This window comes from Molossus molossus, unplaced genomic scaffold, assembly GCF_014108415.1.
Source record: "Molossus molossus isolate mMolMol1 unplaced genomic scaffold, mMolMol1.p scaffold_m16_p_4, whole genome shotgun sequence".
Classification (NCBI taxonomy): domain Eukaryota; kingdom Metazoa; phylum Chordata; class Mammalia; order Chiroptera; family Molossidae; genus Molossus; species Molossus molossus.
Window position 1 is genome coordinate 5,558,642 of NW_023425377.1, and position 12,330 is coordinate 5,570,971.

General features: G+C 56.2%; 1 protein-coding gene across 1 annotated transcript; it reads left to right on the top strand.

Moving 5' to 3' along the window:
- Positions 1-261: 261 nt before the first annotated feature.
- Positions 262-11,599, top strand: STC2 (stanniocalcin 2). Its single transcript, XM_036240760.1, has 4 exons — positions 262-764; positions 2,853-2,995; positions 5,392-5,603; positions 10,819-11,599. Exons 1-4 carry the CDS (start codon positions 614-616, stop codon positions 11,219-11,221), a joined length of 909 nt encoding a protein of 302 aa, XP_036096653.1. The 5' UTR covers positions 262-613; the 3' UTR covers positions 11,222-11,599.
- Positions 11,600-12,330: the final 731 nt, after the last annotated feature.

The window sequence follows — 12,330 nt, forward strand, 5'->3', positions numbered from 1 at the left end:
TCCAGGGGCCGGGGGATGCTGTCCCAGCGCAGACCTGCCCCTCTGGCCTTTCTTTAGCTGCAACCGGAGCTGCGATTCGCTTTTGTTTTTAAGCCGGTTCGGCCATTGCCCTGGAGCCCCCGCACACGCGCACGCTTCTCCGGCCGTGCTCACACGCACTCACACACGCACGCAAACGCGTGGCCGCTGCTAGGTCGGCAACTTTGTGGGGCGCTCCCAGCGGATCTCGGCTGCCTTCTGTAGTAGTTGGGCACAGGCCCCGCCCCCCAGCCGTGTTGTCAAACGGGCTGGGGTCTCGGATTGGTCCAGCCGCCGGGACAACACCTGCTCGACTCCTTCATTCAAGTGACACCAGAGCTTCCAGGGATATTTGAGGCACCATCCCTGCCATTGCTGGGCACTCGCAGCGCTGCTAACGGCCTGGTCACATGCTCTCCGGAGAGCTACGGGAGGGCGCTGGGTAACCTCTATCCAGCCTCGGCCGCGAGGAGGAGGGAAAAGGCGAGCAAGGAGGAAGAGTGGGAGGAGGAGGGGAAGCGGCGAGGGAGGAGGAAGAGGGGGAGGGGAGCACAAAGATTCCAGGTCTCCGGGAGGGAGGTTTACACCAAGAACCATGTGTGCCGAGCGGTTGGGGCAGTTCGTGACCCTGGCTTTGGTGTTGGCCACCTTCGACCCGGCACAGGGGACCGACGCTACCAACCCGCCGGAGGGTCCTCAAGACAGGGGCTCCCAGCAGAAAGGCCGCCTGTCCCTGCAGAACACAGGTAAATGCGTGCGTCTCCGTGGCGGGGAGCTGCTGGGAGACGACACCGGGCACCCACGCAGCGCTGCCCGGGTGCTTCGCCCAGAACTGGACGCCTGCCTAGGTCCGTGCAAACTCTTGGGGCGGCACGGGACGTGCAAAGGAGAACGTGAGCGGAGGCGAGGTCCGTGCCGGGCTCCGCGCGCCCGGAATCCGCACGTGCTGGCAGGGTGATGAAATAGCTGGGGCAGGACTTGTTGCTGTCCTCCCGGGGTCGAGGGGAAATGAGGCAGCGCCTGACGCGACCAGTGCCGACCCGGGACTCCCCGGTCCGGTGTAAGCTTCCTGCTCCATCCCGGTCGCCCTGCCGCAGGAGGCACGGAGCGTCCCGGCCCGGGCTGCCCCTGCACCGGGAGAACTTCTCTTCCCATCCGGCCGGCCCCCGGCAGGACCGCTTCTCCCCCTCCTCAAAAGATGCCCGACAGCCGACAGCCAAGAACTTTGTAGACAAGTCGTTGCATAGCCAACTTTCCCGTGAGGGAAGCATTGCTTTCGGGAAAGGGGTTGAAGGTAGCGCAAAGCGTACCTCTGCGGTGCTGCCGCGGTCCCCGCTCCGGGGCAGGTCAGCAAGCCAAGAAATGGTGACATGGCCCCCACTGCGCGCCGCCGCTGTTCAACCGGCTCTCTGCTCACCGGCTCTGCTCACCGGCAAGCTGCTGAGCAGAGAGAGCCGGGCGTGCAGGGCATGGGGCTGGCCCTTTTCCCAGCTCCGGGGGAAGAGAGAAAAATCTGCCTTGGCTCTAGGCGGTCCCCCTTTAATTAAGGGACCTGCGAATCCCGCAACAGCGTGCGTGCGCTCACTGCACGAGCAGAAATGCACGAGTGCCCATTAGGGACTTCCCAAGTGAGTGACTCGACTCGCGGCCCTGCGCGTCCGCCCGGCACGCTGGGGCCACGCGTGGGATCACTCAGGAGGCCCCCCCCCCCCCGCCTCCATTCGCGAGTGCTGCTACCCATTCTGGTCCCCGCTGCTCCTCCGCGGACCCTCTCCCACCCTTCTCCCTCTCCAGCTCTTTCCCCAAGAACTGAACGTAATTCTCAGTAGTTGGCGACCCTGAACAAATACACGCCCCCCCGCCCCCCCATTCTCTAGGTAGCTTTAAGCTGAATGTGCAATATCTCCTCTTACCCCGCCCTTCTTTTAAAATATACTTTCTGGTGTAATTTTGTGGTCTGTTTAAGTCTGGGAATTGGCCCATGGGGGAGGGAAGGAAGAGAGGCTTTGCCTCGGCAGCTTGACAGTTAACTCCCTCAGTCTGTCCTTTCCGACAGACGAATTAGGGCCACATTTTTCGAAGGAGGGCAGCAAACTCCAGGTCTCGGGAATTCTAGGGGATTAAGTGACATCTCACACCGGATCTCTATTTAAAAGGAGCTTCTGACTGCGACCGGTTGAGTTTCTGCAGGCTAGCCCCCATCTGACTCCATTCAGGGCTTGCTAGCCAACCAGTTTCCCTAGCCTGGTCTTCTTCATGCGATGGTTTGGAGGCACGCACTGCCTTAATAGGAATTTTGCTTTGATTTTTAGGTGTTGAATCATAAACCTGAATTGAAGCTGCTTTTTGGATGCTCTCGTTTGGGGGCCAGAAAGGAAAAGGCTGGGATTTAATAGCAGTAGCTTCAAATTCCAAGCAGAGAAGGACATTTCATTGATGGCCTGCAGGAGGGAGGGGCATGCTGATCATTTAAACTCTTATTTTTGTCTGTGGGTTTAGAAAGCTGAATTATCTTCTGTTCCCAAGCTGAGAATTCCCACAAACGCTTTAATAAGATGGAGAGGATGAAAAATTAGGTGCTCAGACCTAACGTCTGGTTGTGATCTTTGTCACGTAGGTCTGGTTAATTTTTCACAAATATTTACACACTACAGCTATTTTCTCATAAGTAGATTAAATGATGACGTTTTCTGTCCCTGGCCTTTTAGATCCTGAAATAGTCATCCCAACTTTTCTTTTGTTCTGACATTTTCTTTTGGTCATTACTTTTATTTCAACTAACCTTTCTGCGTCCCCGGCGTGGCTGATAATTTTGTATATCGTTCTCATTCTAGCGGAAATCCAACACTGCTTGGTCAACGCTGGCGATGTGGGGTGTGGCGTGTTTGAATGTTTCGAGAACAACTCTTGTGAAATTCGGGGCTTACATGGGATTTGCATGACTTTTCTGCACAACGCTGGAAAATTTGACGCCCAGGTAAAGACCATAAAGAGCAAAGAATGTCTGTGGCTAGTGCCGCACGAATGAAATGGAATGAAATGCTCGCTGGAGAGACTTGTTAACAAGATCTCCTTAGCTGATGGCTGTGGTGTTTTTGGTGCTTGCAAGAGACATTCTAGGTACACAGTAAGAAGCCAGCCCCTCTCACTCCTGCCCTGGACTTCTGCTCTCTGGAGCCGTTCTCTAGGCTAAATCCTTCTCCACTCTTAAGCTGTGTCTATCCAGGCAAGTTGAACAATTATCTGAGGATTCTTGGCCAAGAAGGTGGAGGTCTCACAATCAGCATCTTGTAAGAGGGCACACTTTGTCAGGTCCTCCAGAACCCAGTCTGCAAGGCCCATCACGTTGGGAACACTGGGTGGAGGGGGGAGGGCTGAGATTCCCATTATACATTCCAAAAGCTGTTTTCACCTAATAGGCAAAAAGACATGAGACACACAGCTCGGAGAAATGCAGCTTCTCCTAGCAGATGTGTGGGCAGCCGCACGGCTAAGTCAGGACTTCCAGAAGAGCAGACTTTTCTCCCTCCGAAGCCGCGATCCCTCCTTTCCCAACCTGAAAAGTCAAAAACCTGAATAACTCCAGCAATTCTACACTTTTCTTTTGCTCTATATAATAAATATAGTCAGGGCCTGACCCATTTTGGTTGTGCCAGGGTCCCAAGGGCAAAGCCCAGCTGCTGCGTGGGGCAGGAAAAGAACCCGGCAGCAACCTTACGACTCCAGTGCTGACCATTCGAATACATTTCAGATGGCACGAGGCTCACCGTCTTTGTGTCCTCCCCAGCCTATATGCACCGCGAAGCCCCCAGTCATGCCCATAAACTTCCTCTCCCTCTCCACTGGAGAGTGAGGACAACGTCTGGATGAAGCCAACGGTTTCATTGTGACTTATGAACGTCACCAGTCACCACCTACTGACATCCTGTGGAGAAGCCTAACAAAGCAATGCCTGAGAACCAGAAAGGGGTGCGGCGGGGCTGGCAGCCTACCCCACAGAGGATGTGGGGTGGCTGGAAGGGAAACAGAAACCAGCGAAGCAAAGAGTCTGTGCATTCAAACACCTTGAGGCATCCCTTCTGGATTAACTGGCATTAGGAAGCGTCAGAGGAAATCCGGAGGAAAGATGTGTGTTTCAGGGCGATCCCACAGGATGTCAGGGAGCAACACCAAGAACAGATCGCCTCAGTCCTCCCATAAATTCATCTTCCCTTTGATTCTCCACCAACGGGCATGTCCTCAAGTCAGGAGCATCCCTTTCAAGTTAGTTCTCAGTGCATAGCTACTTCATACGCCGGCACACCCTACCCTCCATCCGATTCCCACTGGAGAGAGTCAGAGGCCAGCGGCCAGAGAGGTGGTTTTCAGTGACCAGACACTATCTGTGGACATTTCTATTGCTTCCAAAGGATAGAGCTGAGATAAACGTGCTGGCCGACTTCCCACTCCCAACCAAAACCCGTTTACTTTTTCAATTCTGCTCCTTCCCGTTTCTATAGTAATGGGGGTGCGGCATCCCTGGGTAGGTATCCCACAATGCCTCTCTGCCCCCGAGGTTGGTAAGGGAGCTAACTGCCTAGCTCGCCTCCACACCCCCAACAGCTGTCTCCTTTCTAGGATAAGAACAATTTAAAGGGGTTGCCAGGAAAGAGAAGTGTGGGCCAGATGTATGCCTGGCTGCCTTCGCCACTCAGAGGCTGGGCATGGGGGAGGGGCTGGCGGTCGGGCCAGATGCTGCCAGGCAGTGTGCCAGGCGGGCCTTTTAGAGGCAGTAGTCCTAAGAGTTTAGAGGAGTCTAATTGTTTTCCAAAAGGAAAAGAATGCTCCTCCTTGAAGAATGGAGGAGACGATCGTACGGGTGGGGGTGCCAGGAGGCGCTGGGGCAGGGCCCAGGCAGCAGCCCTCCTGGTGGACTCGAAGGCGAGAGGACAGGGGAGAGGTTTGGACAGGCAGCTACCTTCTACTTGAGGAGAACGCTTGCTGGGACCCACCTAGGCGTTCTGGAGTTCTGTCTGGCCAAAGTCTCTCTGCCTTCCAGAAAAGTTGTCACCAAATGGCCAACCCTGGTCTGTCTGCCTTGGGGACAGACGGACAGCACGAAAGCCCAGCCCCAGGGACTTTCTAGTAGAGCAGGCGGGAGGAAGGAGGCAGATCTGTTAGTCTCCCCGAGTGACATCCTCTTTGGCCAAATGCCAGAAGTATCACCTCACTCTGGGCACACCTCCTGCTGAAGCGTCAACCTGCCACCTGCATGGATGGCAGTCGGCAGCGGGGCCTTGGGGTTCAGCTGTGAGCCCAAGAGGGTCATTGTCTAAGCGCATAACCAGGCCATGTCTCTTCTGCCCCTCTCCTTGCTCTGTCCCCTGTCCTCAGGGCAAGTCATTCATCAAGGACGCCTTGAGGTGTAAGGCCCACGCTCTGCGGCACCGCTTTGGCTGCATAAGCCGTAAGTGCCCGGCCATCAGGGACATGGTGTCCCAGCTGCAGCGGGAGTGCTACCTCAAACATGACCTGTGCTCGGCCGCCCAGGACAACGCGCGGGTGATGGTGGAGATGATCCACTTCAAGGACCTGCTGCTGCACGAGTGAGTGTCTGCTGGGCTCCAGGGCCCGTGCGGAGGGTCTGGCCCTTCCTGCGCGCTGGGTGAGGCTGCGGCCCTGGCTCCCCTGGGAGTGAGTGCCTTTCCTGCTGACCAGTTTGTACCATCGGCTTCGAACCGTAAGCAATAGGAACAGGAAACTGTTTTACTAAGCACGAAGTGGGTGGGATGCAGAAATGCCCTTCATCTGCTCCTCGGCCAAGACCCCGCCAGTTCCCCGAGTGTTCCCGGGAGCTCTGTGGGTGCCCTGGCAGACCGCCGGCCGCGAATAACGTCCGTCCAGCATTTAGCGAGGGCCGGACGTGGGGCTCAGTGCTTCCCGTGAATTTCTCACTCGATCCTCACAATAGCCCCGTTCTGGTACTAGTCCCATCTCCATTTCACAGATGAGGAAACTGAGGTTCAATGAGGTGGAGGTCACAGACAGTGAGAGGCAAAGCCAGGATCGGAGCCAGGCAGTCCAGCTCCAGACCCGACACTCATCAAGGCCAAATGCTGAGAGCGTGTTCTGTTCCTGCCTCCAGAGCTCTCCTTGCCCTTAGACAGTCCAGTGCTCCTTCTCCGGCACCCGAATGCCCTCTCTGAGAAAATGCGAAATGTCAAAATCTCTAATCGGCCAAACACCTTTCCGCCAAAGCGAGGAAATACGGACTCACTGACTCAAAGCCTTGGAATTCAGTAATAGACGCAGGCAGTCTCTGTCCTTAAAAAGCGTGCCATCGCTAGGACCCGAGAGCTTGCAGAGCGGCGAAGCCTGGGGCACACAGCTGCCCCTAACATGAAGCGTGGTGGATGGCTCCTGAAGGTCATGGTGGCTTCTTCCTTGGAGAATTAGCTCAGGAAGCAAGTGGCTAGCTAAGCAGCCCAGGACAAGTCATTGCCAGCTCGATAGCACTGTTGCTTTTTACACAGTGACTCCCTTTGGGCCACATCAGTAGTTTTGTGAACTTTTGCTCCTTGGTCTGTGCCATGCTCTCCCCCAGCTATGTCACTCAGCAGGCTGCTCCCCACACCATCCACACCACTTACATCGTGGGGGACAACCACCTGCTGTCACTGTCCACTAGGTCCTGAGGGTCTAGGTGTCTTGCCACACACACCCCAGCGAGTGTCAGATGATAAGATTCACCGTGAATCCACAGGCAGCTCCCGATGAGAGCAAAATAGCCTTTTCTTTGAGTTACACTCACGCATGATAAATATTTTTTTATTCTTCCAAATACCTGTAAAGAAGCCAAGCAACAACGGCATCAACAATAACAACGATAATGCTGTAAACTCATTTTTTGAGCGGGGCCAGGCCCCGAGCCAGGGACTTTTCCTGGATTATCTGTTATCTTTCCCAACAATGCTCCAAGATGGAGGTTTGTCCCCATTTAACAGAGGAGGGAAGTGAAGCCAAGAGTTTAAAGACCTCCCTCTGAGATCTGATTCCTACCTTCCAGCTGGGGATTGGTGAGACCCGTGCCTAAAGCCAGCTGTCAGGAACACACCCGAACCTCCTTGCTCCTGGCCCGTTCTCTCCCAACCAGACCTGCCAGAGGCCTGCTGGTCCCCATGCGTGGCCAGGGTTTTCCCCTTTTTTTATCCTCACCCGAGGACTTTTTTTCTTTTTGCACTTACCTTCAGACAGAGCGAGAGCCCGAGGGAGAGAGAGAGAAACATCGAAGTGAGAGAGACACATTGAGTGGCTGCCACCCACATGACCCCAACTGGGGCCGGGGACAAACCAACCGAGATACATGCCGTTAGCGGGAACTGAACCCAGGACTCTCTGGTCCGCAGGCCGACGCTCTAACTGCTGAGCCAAACTGGCCAGGGCTTCCCCTTTTCTCAAATGCATCCCCACTACACAAGGAGAGCACTGTGAAAGTCCCTTCCTCCCAGGTCCCCTGGAAGAGGCAATTGCCATGTGGCTGAGACACTCAGTTCATTTATCCCTCACCCGCGTTGCATCAGAGACAGCGGGCTGGCCTCCGGAATGGATGCTGGGAGCTAGTTCACAAGTCCTTAATATATCCTGGGAGCCAAGAAGACTGCCTTTCAAGAGGAAAGTCTTCTTTCAGAAAACTGCAGGTTTTAAAGTACCACCCCCCCACCTTCACATTTCAGAAGCAGCAAAGCCCTTGGCTTTCTGGAGTCTCATCCACGGAAACGTGGCCTATGAGGCCATGGGGACCCTTACTTCCAAAGGGGTCCTCCCATCATTTAGAACAAACATGTCACCCCCATCCCCAGCCCACTGTGGAAATGCAGGTGTCCCCCCTCCCCCCGAAAGGAAGCCTGGACTCTTTTAAGAATAGTCACTGCACTTTCCCAAGCCTCCTGCCTCCTGCGAAGCCAGCACCTCCAGGCCGTGGTGCCCCCTAACTCCAGCTCCCCGCTCACCCCCTCTACCGCCCCTGCTGAAGCCACAACTGTGCAGTGCATTCACTTGAATGAGTTTCCGGGGTTTTTTAATTATCTTTTTTTTTTTAATCCTCACCCAAGGATATTTTTTGATATTTTGTTCAGATAGAGTGGGAGGGGGAGAGAGAGAGAGAGAGACACATCGATGTGAAAGGGACACATCGACTGACTGCCACCCACATGACCCAACCAGGGCCTGGGACAAACTGCAACCGAGGTACGTGCCCTTAGTGGGAACTGAACCCGGGTCTCTCTGGACCGTAGGCCAACGCTCTAACCGCAGAGCCAAACCGGCCAGGGCTTATTATCTTAACTTATTTTGGCACAAAGGATCGAGACAAGAAAAATGAGAACTGAATTTGCATTTCACGTTAGAGAGGAGGCAATCACAGTCACCCCACTATCCACATCACCCCCATTCCTCAATCCCACCCCCAGCCACCCAAACACTGTCACGTTCCCTTAGACTAGTACCCTCACCCCTTCTCACCCCAATTTCTCCATGTCCGCCGCCTTAGCCACCACACCGCCTGTTGCTGGGTGCTGGCAGCCTCCAGGCTTGTCCCCTTCTAAGTCTTTTTAAAACTCCTTTAGCCTTGCTGACACCCAGTTCAGAGAGCTGGGCTTTGTCATTAGACACGGGCTGAACTCACAGCCTGAGAAGGCATCGTGCCAGCTCACAGCACAGCGTAGATGAACACACGCCCCTCCTCGCGGTTCACCGCTCGCGGCGCCGAAGAGCGTGTGGGCTGGTCCAGCCTTCTCCGTCCACCTTGGGTCCCGAGAGCCATCTCGCAGGCCCACCGCCCTGGCGAAGGAGGCCAAGAGGCAGTGCGTTCATTCCCAAGAGAGCCCTCCAGTCCCCGGGGGAAGGAAACTTGCAGAGGAGCGTGGGTACGGTGTCCCCAGAAGACAGAGTCTCAGCCCTGCAGTTTGCTCCTGAGCCCAGAGAAGTGGGAGGCACAGTCGGCGAACTTGAGTTCCCTGAGACAGTCAGCAGCTCGTTTTCAAGAGATGGGAGGACACTGCATGAACTGAGCGTTCTCCCTGTGTTGGCCCCTGCCCTTCTCCCTCAGCCACGGTCCTTGTCCCCATTACGGGCCTGCCTTAGGGGGTTAGTACCCTGCCCATCAGCCACACACAAGCTTCCTGACTCCACAGGCCTCAGGGAGACCTTAAAAGGCAGCCTGATCTGTCAGCCAGAACATTCCTCCTCTCTGCTCTCAGCCCAGCGCCAGGCCTTCAGGTCCACACGCTTCCAAAGCCACCTTCTCCCTGCCTCCGTCCCTGTCTACATCTGAAATGAGGACAGTCCCCTCACTTACAACTCAAGGGCTGATTCATAAAAATGGCAGTAAACCACTTCCCAAGCCTTAGCACAGTCTGCCTTCCTGCCGAACAGCCACGGCCAACGAGCAAAGGCGAGAGTAAGTGGGCTGTACTGCAGCCACCCGGCTGGCCCAGACGCACAGGGGGAGACGTCTTGGTGCTTAGAAGTGCTCTCACGGTCCGGAGTGGTTTTCCCGCCCGCGGTGAGGCCCAGAGCTGTGATGAGCATGGGCATTAGATCCAGAAACGTTGATAGCCGAGGTCTGCTTGAGAATCCTGGGGAGTCTGTGCGGCATCCCATCCCCCGCCTGGGGATGTTAAAAGGCGGGTGAGATGTAAGAAAGGCTGAATGACTGGGCCAGGAGAGCCCATTGCTGGGGACTCCTCTTTCCAGCTGGGCCCATCAATACGAAAGTAGTGACTGCTCCCGCCTTCTGCACGCAGCTCCCAACCCCAGGAGGAAGGTTTGCAGGATGTGGTCATTCCTCTTGCATGGTCCCTAAAGACCTGCGGCTGCAGTCGGCTCTCCCTTCTGGCTCTCCTTTCGCAGACACATTGAGAAAGACAGCTGGCTTTCATTCCGCACACGCAGGCCCCTCGGGCCAGCCCTCACCTCCAGTTCTAGGGAAGCCCAGATGGGAAGATGTTTAGAGAGCCAGCCCTGCTCCGTAGCCCCTCCTACCAGCACAGAGAAGCTCCGTGGGATATGACATCCCAGGGAGGGGCCTCCCCCCACCCTCTCCACCTGGTCCAGACTTCACAGTGCATCCAGTGATGCCCAAGATCACCCTTCTTCATCATGAGCCCGAACCAGGGGCCAACAGACATGGGGACATGGTTTCGTGGGAGCCTGGCTTAGAGACGGCTTGTCTGGAAGCGTGACACCCAGTGCGGAGCTGGCTAGCCCCGCTGACGCCACGTGCGAGGGGACCATCCGGGGCTGCAATAGCTCCTCCTTCCCTACCAGAAAGACTCCTCAGTTTGGTATTTAAGACCCTTTACCATTTGCCTAATTACCACCCCTCTGGCCCCCAAGACCCATCGCCACACCCACCGAGACCCTCCTACTTAGCATACCCCGAAGCCCGCCCAGAGCTCTCGGTCCGCCTGTCCTCCTTGGCCCGGCTGCCCCACCTGGCGTTCTCGCCGCCAGCCCCGGAGGCTCGCCCTCTGTCACCTGCACCTGTGATTGTTTCTGGCCCTTTTCCTTGCCGTGGGCTCTGTCCCAGCCTCTAACGCTCTCCAATGCCTGGCATGGGGCCTGGTATGTGACGGGCACCCAGTCAATGGGGATTGAGACCAGTGCTCCACGGGATATGGGTAAAGCCTGAGCGAATTCCTACCAAACCAAACCCAAGCCAAGACTTGGGTTCACTGTCTCTGTCTTCCCTGCTGTGGCCACTGTCCTCCGAGGCCATTCGGGTCCGGTCCCATCCTCCGTCTCTCTGCTCTCAATCTCTAGACCCTACGTGGACCTGGTGAACCTGCTGCTGACCTGCGGGGAGGAGGTGAAGGAGGCCATCACCCACAGCGTGCAGGCTCAGTGTGAGCAGAACTGGGGGAGCCTGTGTTCCATCTTGACCTTCTGCACCTCAGCCATCCAGAGGCCCCCCACGGTGCCACCCGAGCGCCAGCTGCAGGTGGACAGAGCCAAGCTCTCCAGGGCCCACCACGGGGACGTGGGGCACCACCTCTCAGAGCCCAGCAGCAGGGAGACTGGCCGAGGTGCCAAGGGCGAGAGAGGCAGCAAGAGCCCCCCAAACGCCCATGCCCGGGGCAGAGCGGCAGACCATGGGGCCCAGGGAACTTCTGGAAGCAGTGAGTGGGAGGACGAACCGTCTGAGTATTCTGACATCCGGAGGTGAAACGAAAGGCCTGGCCAGGAAATCGTTCCTCTATGCCGTCCATTTTCTTCTCTATGGACATTCCAGAACATTTGCCATTAAAGAGGGGGGATGTCACACGCAGGATTTGGTGGGGATTGCAGACTGGATGAAGGTGTATGTTAGCAGAACGAACAGGTGAGGCGGAGACTCCCCGGGCGGCAGTGAGGTCTCGGCTGGGTCAGGTGGGGTCCACACTGGCGCCCCCGAGGCGAACATGCCAGGTGGGCTCCCCATAGCTTTGTCTCTCCCATTAGTGGAGCCACTGGGCACAGCCTGCGGTTTCCTCTGCTGGGGGGCGGTGGGTGGGGGCGGGGGCAGTGGGCCCACTCAGGTTGGACCACGCACTCGGTGCTGCCTTGGTGGAGGGCAGCGGGATTCCGGTGCAGAAATGGACGTGAATATCTCGCTGGGAAGGAGCAGGGTGGACAGGAGGCAGGGGCCGTGCGGGTGCTTGGTGTCAAAGGGAAATTCCGTTTCTTGCATGGGACCTAGAAGTTTGGAGCTGCTTGTGGGGGGCGGGGGAGGGTTCTGAGTGTAACTTCTGAGCCATGATTCTGTCTGGGGCACCCTGTCCGAGGGAGCGGCCCATGTATTTGTATTTTAACCACTGCTTCAAGTCTTGAGTTCACTTTTTTATTTATCCAGTTACATCTACATATCTGTCATCTAAATAAATGGCTTTCAAACAAAGCAACTGGGTCATTAAAACCAGCTCAAAGGAAAAGCAAACAAACAAAAAAACCCAGCCCCATCTTTGAGGGGCTGATTTTTTTCTTTTTGTAAATGCTATTTGAAAAGGAATTCTAGAACGATGTCACTGTACATCTTACTGCCTGGTGGAGCTCGTAGCTGCTTGGGGCGAACCCCACGCCCGGAGGAATCCGCACATAAGAACGCCTGACAGACCCCCTCAGCCTCTGGGTGTCTCGCCTCCGCCCGGCCAAGCTCGAGGAAGCGCCGTGGCCTGGATTCCCGAGGCCACGCTGCAGAGTTGGCCTCCACGCTGCGGGACGGACAAGGGGGAGAGGAGCAAGGCCACTGGGTATTCCCACCAGGGACCGGGGCCTTTCACACACATGGAGGAGACG

Bases quoted from the DNA above. Each gene is read 5' to 3' on its own strand.
- STC2 (XM_036240760.1), top strand. From the start codon at position 614: ATGTGTGCCGAGCGGTTGGGGCAGTTCGTGACCCTGGCTTTGGTGTTG. The intron at 765-2,852 runs GTAAATGCGTGC...TTCTCATTCTAG, and splicing joins CCTGTCCCTGCAGAACACAG to CGGAAATCCAACACTGCTTG. The intron at 5,604-10,818 runs GTGAGTGTCTGC...CTCAATCTCTAG, and splicing joins AAGGACCTGCTGCTGCACGA to ACCCTACGTGGACCTGGTGA.